The following is a 22,296-nucleotide window of genomic DNA, read 5'->3' as shown; positions in this document are numbered from 1 at the left end:
TTGGTCTCTCTCCCACGGACTTTTCTCAGGATGATCACTTTCACTTTTGTGATTGATTAAGGTGCATCCTCACTGGATTCTTGGCTCCCTGGGGCCAGGTCATTTGGCTCATCAATGTATCTCTGGCATCTGTGTTCTGTGTTTGACTGAGTGAGCCTGTCATCCTGGGTCAGCTGGTGGAATTGCCTCTCTTCTCCCAGGCTGGAGTGTCGCGGTGGCTGGCAGCCATCCTTGGCCACTAGGATGGCAGAACCGTGACAGACATGGCTAGGCCTGACACCATGGACTGCGGGTGGACATGCATCTGCGTTTGGGGCTAGTTACAGCAGGTGAATCCAGTCCTGAGCAGTCGGAAAGAACAGAGAGGCATCCAGGGTACTGGCCTCATAGCACAAAGGTGCCCAGGTGCCCATTTGTACAGTTCAAGAATGTCTGTTTGCTTTTTCCCCATTAGCACCCTAGTTTTCTTTTCTTACTTTAGAGATAGGAACTGAAAGCTCTGAATCTGGGTCCCAGCAGCCCTGACATTTCCTGTCAACTACTCTGCTTCCACACCTGTCGTAGGCTCCTGTGGGGACGTAATGAAGAGACATTCATGGACGTGGCCAGAGCTCACACTAAAAAAGTTTCCTTCCCCACTGTGGGAGTGCCGGTCAGGGCTTCCTCCAGTAAGTGACAGAAACCTAAAGTACACTGCTTAGGAAAAGGGAGCTCACTGCCTTGTCATTGGAGAGCCCAGGGCCTGACCGGCTCCGGGGTTTAGCTTGGGGATCGAATGCCATTGGACGTAGCCATGTTCTCTCTCTAGCTCGTGTTAATTGTCGGCACCATTGTCCGGCAGGTTTTTTTTCTATATAGTTATAAGATGGCTGACCCCACACTTGATTTCCATCTTTTCAGCAACTCTACCAGGAAGTGTCTCTTTCCAACAAATGCCTGGAAAATGATTCTCTCTGGTTCTGAGACATGGCCCCATCCTCCAGCCAGTGCCACTGGCCAGGAGATCCTGGGCTCTGGGTGGCCTGACCTGGGTGCTGTCCACACGCCTTAAACCGTGCAGACTGTGAGAGGGGGTGTGGCCCTCAAAAATTGGGGTGGTTTTATTAGGACTATGTGCCAGGTGAGCAAAAACAGACGTGCTGTGCAGCGTGAGTACGTGGCAGTGCAACAGTAATAAATGTGCACTCGGTCTGTACAGCGACGCCGGTACAGCCTCCATTTACGTTCCTTTAAAACTGTCCTTCCACTCGCTCCCCTAAGAAGCCGTCCCTACACATTAGAGTCAGTTTCTGCCAGGGCCCCACCTCCATGACAACCCCAACGAATCTTCATCCTGTGCCCAGGGCCTGCTTTCTTCCTGCCCCATTTCTAGGAACAGCTCTTTACGGAACAGGAGTCATGAGAAAGCTCCGTGAGGGTGGTTTTCTGCGAATGCTGTGCCGCTTGCGATCACTTCCACACATAAGACTGCTCAAAGCCTCCCATCTGTCGCTTTGAAAACCACACCCTATTAGACACCAGTAGTTGAACCTGCACTTGCTAGCACCTGGGTGTTACTGCTGACATCCTGCAATGAAGGGGTGATAAAGATGAGGTCGCCCTTTGAGAACTGAACTATTAGGACAGTGGTTCTGAGGAGATATGTAAAATCAGAGAGACCTGGGCGGGGGGTGGGTGCTGGGTGGCAAGGATGGACCATTTTGGAAGCCCAAGAAAGGGTGAAAGTGTGAAGGATGCTGCTGCAGGGCCATCCTGAGGACCCGGTCAGTGGAAGTGAGCGGAGTGCCTGATGCCTGGTGCGAGGATATTTTTAACACCGAGGGGCCTGCCCCAGCCTGTCTGGTGATCTTAAATATTTGATTTCTGTAACTCCCATTTTCACATTTTGTGATCTCTAAGCATTTGGTGGTGTCACAGGTAAAGTGCATCTGGCTAAAGGGAGGAAAGCGCTGGCTGTGCACATTCCTGGATTTTAGTTGTGGTGACAATTTACTTCTTATTGAAAGTTAGTCTATTTGCACCATGGTCTAATAGCTGTTTCATGAACCTTGTTATTGTAAGTCTGACCTAGAGACAGATCTGCTTCTCTCACAATGAAAAAGTCTGGTTCCTAGGTGAGGCTGATGGTCAGACCCTGATCAAGGTCAGCTCTCCAGGGAAATCAGTGTCTGATGAGGCCTCTGGAGTGGCCTACTGGTGTTTCCCCAGACAAACCCCTAATGCTCCAGGCCAAGCCAGAATCACTGTTTTGTTTTTTTAATAAATAAGATAAATGGAGAAGCAGGAATAAACAAAATTTAATGTTTTTTCTTAGTTAACATTTAAATATTAAAAAGCCTTGTTGACTTGGGTTCTCTACATTATATATACAGTTATCCTGATTTAATGCCCCCCCCCCCCCCAAGAGCAGTCGCCCAGAAGGAAAGGCAACCTGTAGTCTCTGGGGCTCACACTGCCTTCTCAGGCACGGGGTTCCCAGGCAGAGCAAAGAACTGGAGGGCAGAAGCAAGCGTCCCACCCCACCCATCTCCCCTGCTCCCTTTTTTGCTTTTATTTGAAGCACTTCTGAATAAGAAATGTGAAAGTTAGGTTCGGATATAAAAAGTGAGATGGCCATCCCAATTCAGGACTCTTTCACCAGGAGACCTGGCAGAAAGGACGTGAATTACCCCTCATCCCAAGGACACTATGACAGAAGGTGAAGGTCACAAGTAGTCATTTGTGATCTCCGAGCAAAGGCGTAATGAGTATAGGCTCATCTGTAAAATGAGGGGATCTGACCAGGTGGCCTGTCACATCCCGTGTGATCTAAGCTCAGACCATCCATGCTGGGAGGACCAGGGTGGGTGCAGGAACGAAGGTCCATCATACTGTGGCACCAACCTTCCAGGATCCTTACCACACTTGTGGAATAAGCTCATACTGAACAGTGTGAAATTTCTGTAGGCTGTAAAACCGGCAAACTACAACCTTAGACGAGTAAGCCAAAGGCCTCCCTGTGGGATACACAATTTGAGAGTCTTGCAAGCTACTTTCCAAGTCCTGAGTCTGCATCCATGACAGTCTGTTCCAGGTCAGCTGGACGAGGGCATTTCTTGTCTCATGGAGGCTCTGAAATACCTTTTTAACAAACAGCATCAAGAAATTATGATTCAAGGATTTGAAACCCTAATGTTACAGGCAAAGCCTCATTTTTACGGAATACAAAACACTCTGTTTCTTCCACCTCTAACAGCTCGTTAAGAGAAGCCACCACTAAGTCGTGGTCCTGCAGCATCTCCGGGTAGCGGGACACGGCTCGCTCGATCCTCGCCGACCGCCGGACGGGAGTGACCAGCTTCATGTCCTGCACTTCCGGCATTCCGCTTATTCTGAGGGACAATGAGAGAGGCATTCAGAACTTTATCGCTTCTTTTGAAATTCCACGTAGCCTTTATTTTATTCTTATTCTATTAATAAGACACGATAGATGTTTCAGTGTAGGTTGATAAAGGAGTTATAGCCAGAGCGACTCTCATCCTAAGACAACCTTTCTCTGAATGTCAAAATGAACTGGGTGGTGTCCATCTGCTCTCAGATCATGAACAGAGATTGATGTTACATTAATGTTTTATAAAATGACACTATTACCCTGACATGGTTCCTTAAATTACTATGGATTCTGCCTTAAACTTACACTTGTTAAAAAGCTAACTGATATTCTGAGTGGTCTCTAACCAGTACACATCCAGCTGCCTTCCCTGTTTTTAGGGGCTGCTCACTGCCCCTCCCCCACCTACCGAGGTTGCTCCTGATGGCATTTTGTGCCCCCCCTCCCCAACCTGTGCCAGGCTGGCAGGAAAGGAAGGTGGGGTCTACAAGTATAGGACCAGTGAGGGTGAAGAGGAAGGAGAAGTCCACTCCAAAGTCCTCATGGCTCTAGTAGTATCCCAATCGCTGCAGGCCAGTTCTCTCCGGTCCGTTCCAACCCTCCCCTCACCCTCAGCTCCTTCCCTTAACGCCAAGAATGGATTAGACCACCTGATCCTCCTGAGGCAGAAGATATCAAAACACTGGAAGTACCTGAATCTGTGGAGGAGACCTAGAGCATGAAGCCTGCTTTAGGGTGTGCTTACCTAGGGATGGGGGCGACCTGTAGTTTGATACCAGGGTGATTATCATGTTCTGCCTTGGTTATTTGGGGTGTTGCTGGAACCTGTTCTGTTTCTTTTGGAGGAAGGCAAGATTTTCTTCCCGATTCCATGTCCCTGGCAAGCTCTTCTGTGGAGGGCATATTAGTCTCAGCAACCAAAGAGGCAGAGGTAATTCCTGTGTATGCAAGGTCAAGAAGGAAAGCAAGATTTAGTAATTTAGTACTTAACCAAAATCAATGCAATGAAATCATTGTATCCTATATGATGATTTCCCCATGGATCTCGGATACTAAAAAAGAAACTGATTTGAAGTGGGACTTACAGCCAGTTTTGCTGTTTAGCCCTGTAGCAGTGCCAGCTACATCAGGCTGCCTTTTGACACGCCCCTGCCGCTTGAGGATGGGTCACTCCGAACATAGCCCCAGTCTCCCATTCACTCTTCAGAGAGCTCTCTCAGGGACTAATCGCTGGGCTTTTACCCTTACACCATACCTTGGGTCAATTTTCTTAACTCACTAGGGTTAACTCACTTGACCCACTCCCTTCCAGGATGACCATATGGCTATTGCCTTGGACAGTGGGTGGAAAAAAGTCTTGTTAACCCAATTTGCATGATAGCCCAACCACAACCACCAAAATGAAAAGAAGAAAATTAGGCTGAGACAGGCAGATCCTGTGACTGGGGGCTGAGGCCCTAAGAGAGGTCAATAGGGTGAACAAGTAATAAGACGTGGATTCCTGTCTCTTTTCACCCCTTGGAAGAATACCACCATATATCATAAACAAACATCTTAATTTTAGCATCATTCCCAGTAAGCGTGCCACTGAGCATATCTACTCTGTAACCTCATTCCCCAGAGTATTGCGTTAGCAGCTGTAATGCACGTGATCTGACTGTTCCCCAAAGTTAAATCTTCTCTTAAAGGAAAAACACTTGCATCTTCCAAGTTCATAAAAATAATCCGTTTATCTTTTGAAGGCAACCTGAATGCATTAGACTACCTGCCTCCATTCATGTAACAGGCATGACACGCTTCTGTACAATATTTCTCACAGAAGAGTCCTCTGAAGTTCTGACCAATGACAATAACGCTTTACTAAGTGCAGAGTCCTGCCATAGCTATTTTTAAAGAGATAACGTGAATTTGCATGTAAAATGTTGGTGGGTTCGTTTTGATTAAATATGTGATTTGAGCTGAAGTATTTCTCTTTTCTTTCTATTTTTTTATTGTTGACACTATTACAGATGTCCCTATTTCCCCCCACTGGCATCTCTCCCCTCTGCCTCAAAAGAGCCACTTGTCTTCTCTAACCTAGGAATCTAGGGAGGCAGGACACTCTCATCTAGGCTGCTCAGTGCTGAGAAGTATACTGACTTGTAATGACAAAAGCAAGTGAGCCAATGATACTGGCTTTGAGGGACAGACCACGGAAACCAAGGGTGAGAGGCATTTCAGAGAACTTCTTTTTCTCCCTAGTGATGCTCAATGACTTGTACTTCTAGGGCTAAAAGAAATGAACTTAAATACAAATAGCAGTACCGTCTCTGGTTGTGTTTGGGTCTTGCAAAATATGAAGGACAACTTCCCGCAACTCTTGTATTGGCTGGAAGGAGGGATGAAGAGACATGAACAGTATTAAAACATTCATGAAAAAATACTCTAAGAAACACTGTGTAACATCAGATGAACTTCTTTATATATATATAAAATTTTTTTCTTTTTTATTTGTCTAAATATAAATAATGTTTAAAAAGTTTCAGACTTATAGCTTCATGGGAAAAATGGAGGAACAAAGAAAATGTTGGTTAAATGGTGGCCTGCTCCACTTTAATGGAGAGATGGGTTGATGGAAAGTTGTCTATAATGAAATTTCTCTAAAACAAATTAATTTTCTTATTGACTTATATGGTCTCATTGAAGATGTGTTCCCATATAAAGATTCTGGCCCACACATATAAAGATAGCCATACAAAAAACATGGCATACATTTTTAGAGTTGTCTTAGTTAATTTTGTTTTTTATCATAAAAGTCATATACCTCATTACAAAAAAAATTAATAGGTCAAATTTTAAAAAGGAAAACATCCATAATCTCATCACCCAAATACGGACCTTTAGTTAGCATGCTGGACAACTCTTTCTCAGCCTTCCCATTCTTTCATCTTTTATTTGGTAATATAACTTAAAAACATTACAAAAAGGTAATTTTTTTTGTTTTAAATCCTCACCCGAGGTATTTTTCCCCCCACTGCTTTTCAGAGAGAAGAAGGGAGAGGGAGGTAAGGGGGGAGAGAAACATCAATGTGAGAGACACACATTGGTTGGCTGCCTCCTGCATGTGCCCTAACCAGGGCTGGGGCCTGAGGCTGCAACCAAGGTATGTGCCCTTGGCTGGAATCAAAACCAGAACCCTTTAGTCCACGAGCCGATGCTCTAACCACTGAGCAAACTGGCCAGGGCAGAAAAAGGTAATTTTTTATAAAATTAGCTGAGAGAGCCTTCCTTTTCCAAAGGAAGTAAGCCATGTCCTAAAGCAGAACAGCACAAATGAACTGCACATTCTCACGGGAACACTGTATGTGGAGGCTCGTCTTCTGACCTACACTCTGTATCAAATAAATAAGTATGAACAACAGCATAAAAGCAAAGCTATCGACAAATTTTTATAAAATCTAAAATGCTTTAGGCTTAAGGAAATGGAAAGAAGTGTACAGAATACATTGCAAAGAGCCTGAATTACATAAAACATCGACGAACTGTCTTTTACGTTCTTACAGGCTTCTAGTTAAAGATGATGAATTGGAAACACATTTATTTTTAATCCCTCTTGAAATTTTGGTAAAAAGAAAGGGATTAAAAGGAGGCAATAACCACAAAAAATAGGAGAGAAGAAACAGCAATAAGATTTTGGAAACTGGAATGCAGGACGAGATAACCAACTTGAAAGAGTCGACTTCAAAGCTGGCAGTATGGCCAGGAAACAACCTGATCCAACCCCAGGGCCTCTGAAAGGCAGAGGAATGGATGGTGGGCAGGACCAGGGGGACCCCTGAACATCTGTTCAGAGGGCAGCCAGGTCTCCCAGTCCACTCTGCACCCTGAGCTCCATGCAGCATAGTGACTGTGCCCTACCCCCAGTAGAACACTGGAGTGCCTTCTCCAGGTCTCTGGGAACATCCTGCAAGACTGAAAGTGGGGGTGCCTACTGAAAAAGATAGGACAAAGGAAAGTTTCCTGCTGAAGGCTGAGAATTCCTCTCTCTTCTCCCCCACAACACTGGTGGCCTGTCCCTGGCTCCAGGAAGGAAACTAGAAGAGTCTTTTCTAAAGAAGATGATTTGTCTAAGATGAAGGACCTGAAAATATTGATAATGAAGGGTCTTCAACCAACTAACTCAGCCAGATCAACTATGGTAAAGCCCCACCCATGTGCCCAGGTCTTTTAATAAGCTTTTTCAAACCCATCTCTTATATATGTAAACAGCCCAGTTTCACTAGCATCTGAGTAGAGCCTTTAATGAACAATAGAGAACAAAACAAAATAAAATGAACAACCAGGGAGAGGGAGGGGGGGTAGAGAGGGTGGGAGAGGGGGAAAGAGGTAGGGAGAGAGGAGAAAGCACTGGAGAAGAAACAGACAATGCAGGAAGGAATAAACTTGATATGGGTTCTAGGAACTGAGATGTAAGGACATAAAGGGAATCTGAGGGTGAAGGGGAGAGGAGCTCCCATGATAGCCAGTGAGGACTAGGGTAAAGCTAACCTGCGGAGACTGGGACAGATCAGAAGGGACTGGGAGAAAGAGCTCAAAGAAAAAGAAACCAATACAAGTGTCTGATGTTTTGAAAGTATAAAGAAATTTAGACAATAAGAGAAGAGTTTGGGAGTTAATTATATAATAAACACTCAGAAAACTAAACAATTTCAGAAAAAGTAGAAAGTTGTGCTTGAAAGGCAAAGTAATCATAGTATATATTACATGGCTCAACATATTCATATATTTCTTACACATTCATAACAATGTGAACATGCAACAGTGACCAGAATTTCATGATTCTAATGGAAACATGAGGGATGACACAGGTATGCCAGGGTCATAGAGCTGTGTGCGTGTGTCTGGGGTCTGTGCAGGTGTGTGTGAAAGAGGTTAAATCCTAATCTTGCATATTTGGAAGTCCACAAATCATGTCTAAAATTGAAAAATCAGGAAATAGCAATACAAGCATACTACCTGAAACTATAGAGGTAAATATAAAAATAATCAGTTTGTTCTGGGAAGTCGGAAATGGGAGGTGAGTGGGAGCAGAGGCCTTATTGAAGGAACCTTGTCAAACTACTGGACTGTTTGAACTATGTGGATGTACAACTTTGATTTTGAACAATCATAAAAAAGGTATGTAGAACATATAACACAGAAAGCAACATGCAAGTGAAAAGAGCTATAAAACTATTTCATTTTTTTGTTAAAAATTATACAGTGATAGTAGTTTTACAATGAAAAGGAATTTCATACAATGGTTCTGAATTATTGATTTATAGATATTGATGTGTTGGGATTAATATATGTTTAAGTTCTTTATGGTGAGTTATGACTTTATAAGTATTGGATATTGATGGATGTTATAACTTGCTATGCTATTACGTTCCATAAGAGCATATTTATATAATAAGTGTTAAGTGAGACAAAGAAAAGTGATTCTATTAGTTTATACGGCATAAATATTTAATGAAATGTTCATAAAGGCCACACTGAGCTTCACATTCTGTGTATAACTTTATCAAATGAATAAGAAGTTACATTACATAGGTAATGTACTATAAACTGCTATATTGCAAACAATAGAACTCATGATAGAGAATTTTCAGAAAATCACCCACCCAAGACAGATACTCACTGTTGCCCCATTTCTAATAGCCTCTTCGTACAGTCCAATAACATCAAAGGTGCCTTTACTTGCCAAGAACTTTGCTTTGCAGATCCAGAATTTAGCAAATTTTTCAGCCTCAGGAATACTGGACAATATTGTAAATACTTCATTAGAAAGTACACCCTGGAAAAAATACCCAGGGGAAATTATTACCATCTCATTGTTACTCATGTCTCCTATCATAAACACAGCAGGTATGAAGAAATCAGTTTGATCAATAATTATTTTTAACTTTAAAAACATTTCAATTTTACCAAGATACAGTTTACATATAATAAAATGCACCCATTTAAGTAGGACATCTCAATGAGTTTTGACAGTGATTATTAAATTTTAAGAGTTACATGAGACCAAGCAAACAAGAAAATGTTTATCACAGCTGAAGGAAGGAATATGTTCTACATTTTTATGTGGCATAAAACCCAACCCAACCCAACCCAACCCCAGAGTAATCAACATTCACAACAATGTGAATACTGAATAGTGACTAGAATTTCCATATGACTAACAGAGGCATGAAGGATGGCACAGGTGTGCCAAGGTCATAGAGTATATGTGTGTGTGTGTTTGTGTTGGGGATCTGTGCAGGTATATGTGAAAGAGGGTTAAATCCCACAAAAAGGAACTTTAAAGTGGCCTCACTGGTTTGCTGCTCTCCTGGCTTGTACCCAGAGCAGAACAGGGAAATGAACCAGGAGTAACATGGGCTAGGTACCGCTGTACTTAGCCAAGCAGCACCTCCTACTCCTTGCGAGATGGGGTGGACACAGAGGTCAGCTCACAGTCAAGAATCACCAACTTTCCACAAAGAGACTTAAAACTCACCACCCAGAAAAATAGACACTGCAGCAAAAAGTTGAGGGGGCAAAGAGGAGTAAGCTTAAGAGTACTGCAGTCAGTATCTCCAGGGTGGTAAGAGAATATTGCTATCGTATCTGGTCTCATGAAACCAGAACAGGCTGCTATGGCAGAGAATCAACACAAGAGCAGAATGGTAGCTTGAATGCTGCTGAAGAATAAACTGTGAGCTGAAAACCCAGGTGCGGGCTTCTCTCAGAATCCAATGCAACAACGAAGAAATGGAAAGTGTACTACAAGAAAAGGTAAGAGTTCTGGAGGATATGTCTATTATGTAAGAATTTCAGTATCGCCTAATAGCATTTCTAGAAGGGAAAACTGAGAGAACAAAGCTCAACACACACTCAAAGCAGTTGTAGAAGAAAATTTCCAAGAACTGACCAAGGAAACAAGTGTTCAGACTGAAAACCACACCAAGAAAACCAAGGATAAAAAGAAAACCCTAAGCACCTCTAGAGAGGGAAACCAGGATTATTTACAAAGGAGTGAGGATTAAATTGAAACGAATTTTAATAAATGAACAACTCCAGATGGGGGAGAAAAAAAAAGAAACAGTAACTTCAAATTTTCCAGGAGAAACTATTTGAATTTAGAAATTTCCCCCGGCTAAACTATGATTTCAGCATGTGGGCGAAACAATGACATTTTTCACAAGCATAAGGACTCAGAAAGTTCACCATTCAAAAACCATCAAGTGACTAGTGAATAAACTTTAGAATTCGAGTGGAAGACTTGACACAGAATTAATTACAAAAAACATATGACATATAACTTGCACACCAAGTTTGAACCTACGCCTACCACTATCTTTTGTGATTTTAATTTATATGTTTATATGTTTTCTTTATGGAATAAGTAAGTTAAATCAAACACAGAAATGAAGGAAAATAAAAAGAATTCATATAAATTGAATTATAAAATAAAATGGCAGATGTAAGTTTAAGCATATGAGTAATTACAATAAATATGTATGGGCTAAATTTGCTTTTCAAAAGCAGAGAATTCCAGATGTGGTTAAAAAAATTCAACTGCATGTATTCACATGAGATATACTTCTAGAAATACAGGGATGAAAAAAGATTTACTTTACAAAATCTAACAAAAACAAAAAGCAGGTGTGGCAAGATTAACATAAGAGAAGAGAAATCAAAGCAAGTTATGAGTCTTTATTTACCTAACAAGAGAACTGGAAAATATGGCAAAGGAAGGAGACTAGACTTCAGGTGGCGAGCACACAATAGAATACATAGATATCATGTTATAAAGTTGTACACTTGGAGTTTATATAATGTTATTAACCAATGTTACCCCAATAAATTTAACTTAAAAATTAGGAAGTAAAAGTCTGACAGAAATACAAAGAGAAATCATCAATCACAGTGCCAGTGAGAGCTTCTGCATATTTCTTTTGGAAAGCAACAGATAAACTAACAAACAGAAATAATTGTGCTATTTAAAATTTCTAAGTCTGTTCTAATGGATACCCATGCAGAATTTTCCATTCAACAGAGAATACATACTCTTTTCAAATACTTTTGGAACACTTACCAAGACTGATCAGACATTAAGGCCAGAAAGAAAATGTCAACAAATTCTATGCAGTATATTAAAAATGAAAATAGGCAAGAAAAAAAATCGACACATCTGGAAGTTAAAGGATACTTTTTGAAGATAACTTTGGAGTTAAAGATGTGCTAAAGATGGAAACCTCAAACTTTTTAGAAATGAGCAACAAGGATAACATATATTGGTTACTAAGCTATGGTCTCTTAGCTTCAAACTCTCCGTTTCTCCTCTGCTTTGTGACCCTGGGCTAGAATTCTCTAAACCACATTCTGCTGAGAACAACTCCCTGCTGGGCTCTGCCAGTGTAGGGCACTGAGGGAGATTGAAGGGCTGGAGAGGAGAGGGGACCTCCTCTTCCTCTTTGCCCTCATCACCCAGCAATGGTCCTTCACCCTGGCAGCAGCAACCGGTTCCACCTCCCCGTTTTTTCCTGGCATTCGCAGACCCTGACCACACCAGGGGGAAGTAGCCTTTTCTCAAGGTCTGAGCCCAGTGCTGCAGGGATCCCTCCAGCTCTGTGGCACTAGCTTCTGCTAGGCAGTATGCCTCTTTAGAGCTAGAGTCCCATACCCCCAACATCTTGTTCTTCTGGAACCAGAGTTATGGCTGCCAGCCCTGTGTGCAGCACCCATGTTCCTCTGATGATCCCTTTACCATTTGGGGGCACACATGCTCACAAAGTGTTGTCACGTCCAACAGCCAGCACCTACACTTCTTTGTATGTGTCAGAGACACAAGTGCCTGGGACTTTTTGTCCTGCAGAGGCAGCCATTAATCAGTGCAGTGCCCTTGATCAGGACCAACTTGGAGATGTGTGACCTTATCCCCAGAGCTTCCTATGAGACTGCACCACAGTAGCCCTCCATGGACTTTGCTGGATACCCACCCTGCTTGGCCTCCTTCCCTTTCTGGCCCCATATCCCACTCCTCTGTTTTCCTGGGAGCCTCTTCCTAATAAATTACTTTTACACAAATTCTCCTCTTAGTGGCTGCTTCTAGGGAACTCACATAAGACACTGTGAAACCAATCCTAACACCACATTCTATCTATTACAATACCTGGTGTGATTTCTGTTTTTCTGACTTGACTCTGACTGATAAAGAACATTCCCTATCAAACCTGAAGGACATGACCAAAGCTAAATTCAGAGGCAAATTTATAGCATTAACATGTATTTTTAAGAAATTAAAACTAATATAAATGGTCTAAGCTTTCAATGAAAAAACTAGAAAAAGAACAATAAACATAAAAATAGTTGCAGACATTGATGTAAGAGAAAAAATAATCAATAAGAACCAAAAGACAGCCTTTTAAAAAGGTTAATAGAGAACCCTTTAACAAATTTGATTTAAATAAAAGGCATGAAATTACTAAAATTGGTCCAAGAAATACAAACCCTAAGTAGACAAATGACCGTAAACAAAACTGAAAGGATACACACAAAACTATCCCCTCACAATGAGTAACTAAATTTCTGTTTAGACAGAGGTTATTTCCCCTACACTATAGTTAAGAAAAATGTCTCTGGGTCAAAGCTTTGGAGATTTACCCTCCTCACTCACCCCTTCGATGAGCTGCAGACACTCGGTCAGAGTGCTATTAATTTTATTGGACAGTTCGAGTTGTGCTTCCCTTTCTTTCTCTTCTTTTTCCATGCTCTTCCAGAATGAAATATTCATTTCCTCTATTACTTTTCTTTTTGTTTTAAGTTCCATTGGAGGCCGCTTATACATTTTCCCCTTAGATTTCTGCCATTCTTCCAGCTGTTTCCTGTTACGTAATTGGAGAGGAGCAATGGTTTTAGGATTTTGGGAAATGGTCAAGCTTCAAAGTGTATGATATGCATAGACTGAGTACTCTCTCTGAACACCTTCAACAGCAGACCAAGTCAGGAGGCTGGAATTAAAAACAGTTTAAAAATGGGCAATGACAGAAGTGGTTGCCTCCCTCTTCAGAAAGCAGAGGTATTACTAGGATTACAGGTGGCTAGCATCTCAGTCTTCAAATCCCCTGACTTCAAGATTATTTATTATTTTTCTCTGAAACTTTCCTTTCACTTCTATGATAACCCTGACATTTGCCTTCCATTGCTGAGATCACTAACTCAACACTCCAATTATCTTACCACAAACTTTATATTTGCCACTGATCAGCCCCACCATACCCGCACTAAGCCCTCAACATGGTGTTGGCCACTCAAAGTGACCCACTTTCCTAGTTCCTTAGCCCATTCCTGACCACATGACCTCCTTTACTCTAAAAAGACCAATAAGTTCAGGGTTCATTTTTAAAATATGGTGACAAGTCCTAACCTCGCTCTCCCCCACTTTTCACAATCTCCACTCTTGCTTCTGAGCAGCCGATAGACTGCTGCTGGAGGAGGCACCAAGACATGTGGACCTGAGTGTGGATGTAGACTTGCTAGCTTCTTTAAATTACAACTAGCTCATGACTCACAAATATACATGTCAGCCCAGTTCTCTCCCTACAGCTCAACCTTTGTAAAACCCACAGCCTGGTTGGTATCTTTTATTTGATGTCTGGCAGGCATTTCAAATTTAATATTGTCTGAAACAGTGCTCTTGATTTTCATCTTTAGATCTGTCCCTGCAACGGTGATAGTGTTCCTATCCACCCCATGGCGAGAGCCTAAAACTAGGAGTTGTGTTTGAGCAGTGCTTTCTTTCCCCACATCCCACACACCATTGTATGGACAGTGCTGCTCCCATCTCCACTAGCACCATCCTACACTACATCACTGCCACTTTCTGCCTGAAATGCTATAGCTCCCTCCTAACTCATCTCCTTCCTGGCTTCTATTCTAACCCTTAACAAATTCACCCTGTGCGCAAGTATCTAGAGTAATCTTTAAAATGTAAGCCAGACTGAGTCACCCCCAGGAATAAAATTCAAAATGTTTTTCTATGGCGAATGACAGTATAATTTGAGTTCTGCAAGTCTCTCCAAGATTATGCGGCACCACTCTCCCTGTCACCCCTACCCTCCGGAAGCTCTGGCCTCTTCAATCTTCTGATCTAAGCTTGTCCCTGCCTTCTGGTCTGGCATTATCAGCCTTCAGTCCTTCCTGACTAGGAAGTTATCTGTAATTATCCTGTCTTATTTAACCAATGTGTTCATTTCTTGTCGTCTCCACTAGAATGTAAAAGCTCTAGGAAGGCAAAAACCCTCAGTGTCCTAGCACTATACCTAAAACACACAGTGTTCAATAACAAGCAGTAAAGCTCACCTTTTTGAGAGTGCAGTCCTGTGCTTTGACAAATGCAAGAAGTCATGTAACTGTAACTATGACTGCTCTCCTCTGCCTAACGACTTTCCAAAACTGCCTGCTCAGACTCATGGAAGTTTCCCAGTCCTTCTTCCTTTATAACTTTTCTGGATTTAAACCCCGGTCTGCTTGACAAAGGACTAGCATCTCCTCACCTCCCCCTGGCCCTCTTCCCTTGCTGCTCAACCTGCAGGGACTTCTCAAGTTGTCTATACCTGCAACCCCAACTCCTTACTGAACCATTCTGCTTCAAGTACACAGAAAGTTAGAGAATATTTGCTATATTTGCTTCAAATCTTTTTTTCAGGGTTGAAGCTAAAAATAACTCAGGAACCATTATTTATGGCCTATTTTCTGACCAAGTATGCCTAATGGTCAATTTGCCTAATCATCTTAAATTGCAATTTTGGAATTAAAGCAACGTACCTTCGATCCTCTGCTGTGGTCTTCTTTTTAACATCTGGGTTAGTCTGGGTCCCATTTGGGACGCCTCTTCCATTTATGGCTGTGCCACCAGCTTGATTTTTGGGAGCTGTCTTGTTTAGAAAACGGTTCTGGAGAAGAGCCCCTTTCAACTTGGAGTCCAGGGTCTGTGCTTTCTGCTGACAGCTGCTGCTTTGTTTATTCCCCTTGGCTGTACTTGCTCTTATGCTTGGGGTGTTGGGAATGACTGAAGTAAAGCTGCCAACTGCCAGGTTAGGCCTTTGGTTCACAGCTTTGGATTTCTGCTGCACACATGACATCTGAGGTCTAGAACAAGGCTGAGTGGGTTTCTGATCCTGCTTAATGTGGTCAGGTCCTCCCTGAAGAAGACTGGGGCAGGTCCTGGGTCTGGTATGTTCTTTTTGTTTAGTAACAGCATGTGACTGTAACTTAGCTCCACCTGGTCTTTCATATTTACCCCTATTAACATTTATATCCTTCATGTCCTTGACCCCTGGTTTCTTTGATGCTTGAGTCCTACTAAGGGTCTGAACAAAATGAGAGGAAACTGTCTTTGGGGGCTTTTCTCCTGGTTTTGCAAGAGCTGCTCCCCTAGGGAGCTGCCGTGACTTTACTGGTGGAATCCTGGCTTGTATTTCTCCAACAGACTGTTTATTAGCTCTGTCTTTCAGAACAGCACGATTCAATGAACTTTTACCCAAGGCTTGTTTAGGGGCCAAACTGCTCTTGGTTTGATTATAAGAGCTAGTCTTTGGTTTACTTTTGGTCCATAATTGAGGATGTGACATCTTCTCAGAGTCCAGTATGGTATGGGAAAAGTTTTCTTTGTTCATCTCTTTTAGAAAGTTGTGTAAGGATTCACCCTCACCACGGACATCGTTCATAGAGTCTGTATGGGCAGCATTTCCCTGATCTGTCACCTGCTGCTTTGCAGCTTCCTGTTCCTGTATATTAAGTGACCCCCCAGTTTTCCTTGACAGCTCTCCAGTGGATGATCCAGCTTTGTGCTGTTGCTGACGATTGCTGAAAGGCTTACAGTTTGGGTTAGAAGAAACACATCCTGAAGTCAGCCTTTTGCCCAGAAGTTTTGGTGGATCCAACTTTGGCTTCTGGGGCCCTGGGATACTGTTGGCAGGTCTGGGTGGAAGTTTAATGCTGATGGGTCTTGTAGCTTTGGCAGGCAAAGCAACATGGTTGGTAACATCTTTTTTTGGTTTAATAGTCTGAAAAAACAAAGAAAAATATTAAAAAAGTAAATTCATAAGAATAGCTCACTGTTTATAAAATAAAAAAGATTAGTTATTTTATTTAGAATTTCATTTAAGTTGAAACCTAAGAAAATAAAGGATCACTAATAGAGGATTTTTATGAGTTCTTATTAGAAATACATTAGAATCTTTTAGCTTGACAGAATTAAGCAGAGATACAGTAACCATACAAAACTTGCTGTTTAAAAAATAAATTTGCCTCAACTGAATGAGTATTTGCTGAATGTCCATTATGTCCCACTGAAGTGTCCCTTCAAGAGACCCTGGAAAGATATATACATGGTACACTTATGTTAGGGTACCACCCAAGTTCCTCCTAGTCCTTTGTACAGCTACATTAAGATTTTAAAGACAACAATGCCTTTGTAAAGGTCACAGTGTCACTCAAGAACCAGTTGCAAGGACAGGTGGTAGGTGCTGGGAGGCCTGAGACTTTGGAACAGCTAGCTCTCCATAAGCATCTAACATCACAGAAGTTAGTCATATTTATGAACTCAGGATGGATTTTAAGGTTAGATTCTATGTTATTAACAAGTAAATGTTTCAGTCATGTGATTTAATTTTGGATAAGGTAGGACTAGGTTAGAGAGAACTTTGGAAAGTAGGGAGGGGAGTTAGAATTGATATGGTAGAGAATAGGAGCATCAATACTGAAAGCAATTACTCAGAAAGGTGAATTGGGCAGAGATTTGTAAAGCACAGGCTTTCAGGGGAAGATCTGGGAGTGCTACCACTCTTTTTCAGTTAATAATATTATCAAGAGTTACTATGTAAGCTTTATGAGTATGTAAGGAAGTCAGTAACCAGAGCCACTTGGCATTAAGGGCGAGGCTATGTCTACTCTTAGCATTGTACGAGCATGTATGGTGTTGTTGGGGTTGGGGCAGAGATAGATGGCGCACCAACATGGCTACAGCTGGGTTACTCCTTGAGCCCCAACATTTATATCCACCCCTTACCTCTCCATTATGGCTTACTGCTGAGGCATGGAGGTTGGTATCAAAGTGTGCTGTTCTTTAGTTATTCTTTTTCATACATTAAAAAACATTGAAATATAATTTGCATCCCATAAAAATGTAAAGCATACAATTCAGTGGGTTTTAGCATACTCACAAAGTTGTACAACCATTGCCACTAACTCCAGAATATTTTCATCACCCCAGAAAGAATCTCGCCCGGCTGGGCGTGGCTCAGCGGTTGAGCATCGACCTAGGATCCAGCAGATCAGGGTTCGATTCCCGGTCAGGGCACATGCCCAGGTTGCAGGCTAGGCAGCCGATCAATGACTCTCTCATCATTGATGTTTCTATCTCTCTCTCTCCCCCTCCTTTCCTCTCTCTGAAATCAATAAAGATATGTTTAAAAAAAAAAGAATGTCATACTTGTTAGAAGTTACTCCCTATTTCCCACTCCCCTCAGACCCTGGCAACGACTAATCTACTTTGTTTCTATAGTTGCCTATTCTAGACATTTCATATAAATGGAATCATACAGTGTCTGATTCTTTTGTGTCTGGCTTCTTTCACTTAGCATTACATTTTTGAGATTCACTCACGTTGTAGCATGTATAAATACTTCATTTTTTAATTAATAAATTTTAATTTTTAAGAGCAGTTTTAGGTTCAAATCCAAATTGAGTGAAAACTACACAGAGTCCCCATAGACTCATTATGCCCACATAATTTTTAAAATTTCATTATTTTTTTAAAATTTATCTTTATTGTTGAAAGTATTAGATGTCCCCCTTTTTTCCCATTGACCCCCTCCCCCTGCCAGGCCTTCACTGCACTTCATTATTTTTTATGGCCGAGTAGATATTCCATTAAACCCGAAGTATGCTGGGATCCTTTTCCATTGTATCCACGATCTAGCTGAATGGAACTGATTAAGCACCAGTTAAGCAGCATCCCAAAGTGCTTGAGACCACAGGCTCTCAACTCTGTCATTTAATAGGTGTCCTGTGACTCAGTTCCCTCATCTGTAAAATGGGGATACTAACAGTACCTACCTCATGAGGCTGTAAGGACTCAATGAGCTAATGCAAGTGAGAAAAGTATAAACACATAGTAGGTGTTCAATAAATGTTAGCTATGAAGAGACCAAAGTGCACTTAAAGATTCTTTTTGGTTAATAAAATTGAACTACAATATGTTATACTTTTCAAAAACAATTCTGTCCCTTATAAACTGTTCCTTATTTATGAGAAATATTTCTGTGGCCCTGGCTGGTGTGGCTCAATTGGCTGAACATTGTTCCATGCACCAAGAGGTTGCAGTTCGATTCTCAGTCAGATCACATGACCAGGTTGCAGGTTCGGTCCCTGGTCAGGGTGCGGGTGGAGGTAATCAATTGATGTTTCTCTCTCACATCAATGTTTCTCTCTCTCTAAAATCAATAGAAACATATTTAAAAAAAGAGAAATATTTGTGTGAAACACTTTCTTTAGGTTGCTAACATATCTTTATTATTTTTATTACTAATCACTCAAAATGGATATTTTTTAAAAAGACTAATTTCTACTTACAGATTTAGAAGGTGGAGGATTTGGGCAATTATTCTTGGCTTTTAGATAAGGCCTATAAAAGACAAAATACAATTAATTCTTAGTACAGAAAGATCAACAAGGCTTGGGAAGTATGGCATTGGTGTGCAGCTTGGGATTTCAACCAGTTCATTTATATTCTAAAGGATGACACTTTCAGTAATGATTTTGGCTTTGGACCATGCTTCCAAATTAATATCAATATTAACCATATCATTTACATGCCAGGTCCTATATTAAGCTCTTCACATTTAATCTGCACACCAATTCTATGAGGTATTTTACAGCCTGAAATTTAAAGAGGGTAAATGACATGCCCAAAGTTGCCCACTTACCTGTGATCCCTTCAGAGATGTCCTACGCATACACATAATATTCTAACAACAGTAACGAATTATGTCTTTTCTTTGTAGTTAAACAGTCTTATTCATGCCAGCATCATCCCTGGAACACCACAATGTCCCAGGAACACAGGCACTGGAGATACAGTGCCAAACAAGTTTAAAAAGACTTAAGTGTCTTCAAATAGTGCATTTTCAGGGGAAAAAGTGATTCAATTAAAAAAACAGGCACCTATAAAATCTAGCTAGTGAGACAGAAAATGCAAAAAAGGATAGGAAAGTAGAGAATTTAGAAGGATTTAATCTCCATGGATCAAAAGCAATTGCTAGGCTAATAGGGACTTTGATCGTGACTTGGTATTTGTTTCTGCCATCTTGAATTTAAGGCCTGGAACGGCCAGACTGCTCTGTCTTGTTAAGCACCATGTCTTCAGAACCAAGAGGGATACATCACACAAGTATTAAATATCTGTTGAATAAATGCACTAGGTTTAATCAAGGAAATAGAGTTGAATAAAAACCCAAAGTAAAAAGAAACTAAGATAAAGTGTGAAAGCTAACTTTGTAAAAATTCATTTTGTAAAAAAAAAGTACAGTAGAGGAAGTAAGCAGAAAATTGATCAGTGCTTAGAAAAGGGATCAATGACATCACTAAGATGGCAAGATGTTGACAAAAGATAAAAATGAATCAGTCATATCATGTTCACCTCGAGAGTAAGAGCTAAGACTGGGACTTCAATTGGTGTGCCACAGCCAACACAAGAGCCATCCGTGTGAATGAATCAAAATTATACCTATTTTTTTGTCAGATGGGCAAAATATATATATTTTTGGTGTGCTGCAGAATTTTAGTAATTAGTTTATGCGTGCATGAGATGAAGAAGGTTGAAAATTGCTGTGCCAAGAGAGTGACCAAAGAGCACCATCAGGCAGAAGGATGTTAATGTGCAGCATGGAGGACTGAACCAGGGTCATTCAACTCCTTGGCCAAACATTGCCATCACAAGAGTTACTCTCCCAGGAAAAAAGCAGGGATAGGGAAAGCTTCCAGCATGGTAGGTAATATCGTAGCTCCTTCTCTTGTTTCTTTTGGAGACTGTCACAATAACAATGCTTAAATCTTTGCCAATGTACTAGATACCGCCCAGAGGTTTTTGTCATGCTTGAACTGAAACGCCCTTTTTGAGTCACCCTGGGATGTCAATGCAGTTAGAGTAGAGCACAAGCAAAAGGGCTATGTTTGAAAGGGCTTTAAGTTGCTATTAGCAACCACGCCAACAAGTCTTATAACTGTGGGAGACGGACTCACTTGCTGTTTTGGCACTTCAGTTTTCCCTTGGCTGCCAGGTACTCCTGGAGCTTTCTCTGCCGCTCTTCTGCAAAACAGGCAAGCAAACAACAGAAGCTCAGCTTGGGATTTTAACCAGTTCATTTATATTCTAAAGGATGACATTTTGAGTAATGGTCTTAGCTTTGGACGATGCCTCCAAGTTAATAGCAACATTAACCATATCATTTATATGTCAGGCCCTATATTAAGCTCTCCACACTTACATTATGTACTTTAATCTGCACTCCAAGCCTATGAGGTATTTTACAGCCTGAAATTTAAAGAGGGCAAATGATATGCCCCAAGTTACCCAGCTAATAAGTGGCAACACCAGGATCTGAAGGCAGTTTTATCCAACTCCAGAGCCCTTGCTCACAGGCACTGTTGTTGGCCACAATATATGCTTTGCGTGAAGAAATCCTGTTACTGGCCCACGGGAGCTGGTGAGCCAGGCCTGGCCTTATTATATTTTTTTCCAACAGGAATGATGATTTTTGCCTACAAACCCTTCCTGGTTTCCTTTGGGACTAAGGACAAAATAGGCCAGGTCGGGGGGTTCGTGGCAAACATCCACATGGTGATTTTCTAAGCACTGCATCTGTGAGGGGATGAAAGTCACTATTTCTGTTTTCAAATTCCAATGTAGTAGTGGAGATAAAATAAACAAAATAATTACATACAACACAAGGCAAAATCTGGGTGTCAAGAAAGAATTATGGGAGTTCAGAGGCAAGGACTAAAGTGGTTGGAAAAGGCTAAAATTCAGTAATGGTTAACCAAACAAAACAGAACACTGCGGGGTGCAAATCTGCTCTAGCAAATCGACTCTCGCCTCACCTAACCTCCGCGTCCCCATAGGCTCCGAGGCACCCCTGGGAGCCCGAGCCGCGCCAGGTAGTGAGTGGGGGAGGGGCCGTGGGGTCTGACAGGCCGGCTGGGACCCCAGTTCTGGGTCGTCCAGCGCTTTAACAAAAATGCCTCTGCTGAGCCATAACATGGGGACAGAGGTGCCCAACTTTACGGGTCCGGTCGTTCAGTGAAGCGCCCAGGTCACCAGGTGTCATCGCCGACACCATCCAAACGCCGGCCCACCCGGGAGGTGGGGGCCAGAACCCACGCCCTCGAGGCGGAGGCGGGCCCGTGCGGGCCTGTGTGCCCGCCGCGCAGGCTCGGGGCCCGCGGGGGCCGCTCTGGCCGGGGGTAGGGGATGTTGGGGGCGCCTGGCTCCTCCTGGACGCGCAACCCCGGCCAACCCACGGGGGGACCGCGAGGCCCTGGCAGGGCTGCTGCGGGACCCGCTGGGAAAGCGCCTGCGGGGTCCCGGGACTCCCCGCGCGCGGAAGTCTCCCTGCTGACACCGAGGAAGGCGACAAGGACCGCGGGCGGGACAGCCCGCCGCGCCCCGCCGCCCAGAGCACTCACCCGCAGCCGCGGAGATCCCCGGCCCCACCATAACGTCTCCTCCGCGACAGTTGCTCTTCAAAGGCCGCGCCCGCAGTGGAGGACCCGCTGCGCGCCGGCGCCAGCTCTCATTGGCTCGCAAGGGTTTGAAACCCGCCGATAGGAAGCGGGGGAGGGCGGGACAAAAGGAAATAGTA

The 22,296-nt window shown here is 42.5% G+C and overlaps 1 protein-coding gene across 1 annotated transcript; it reads right to left on the bottom strand.

Annotated features, from left to right (window-relative positions):
- Positions 1-2,278: 2,278 nt before the first annotated feature.
- CKAP2L (cytoskeleton associated protein 2 like) lies at positions 2,279-22,231 on the bottom strand. The gene is made up of 9 exons (XM_081156302.1): positions 22,121-22,231; positions 20,678-20,744; positions 19,010-19,061; positions 15,200-16,440; positions 13,050-13,257; positions 9,030-9,185; positions 5,675-5,738; positions 4,116-4,308; positions 2,279-3,371 (listed from the first exon to the last, which is right to left on the bottom strand). Exons 1-9 carry the CDS (start codon positions 22,149-22,151, stop codon positions 3,146-3,148), a joined length of 2,238 nt encoding a protein of 745 aa, XP_081012428.1. The 5' UTR covers positions 22,152-22,231; the 3' UTR covers positions 2,279-3,145.
- Positions 22,232-22,296: the final 65 nt, after the last annotated feature.

The sequence above is a fragment of the Miniopterus schreibersii genome, assembly GCF_964146895.1.
Source record: "Miniopterus schreibersii genome assembly, chromosome: 13".
Lineage (NCBI taxonomy): Eukaryota > Metazoa > Chordata > Mammalia > Chiroptera > Miniopteridae > Miniopterus > Miniopterus schreibersii.
This window is presented reverse-complemented; position numbering and strand designations above follow the sequence as displayed.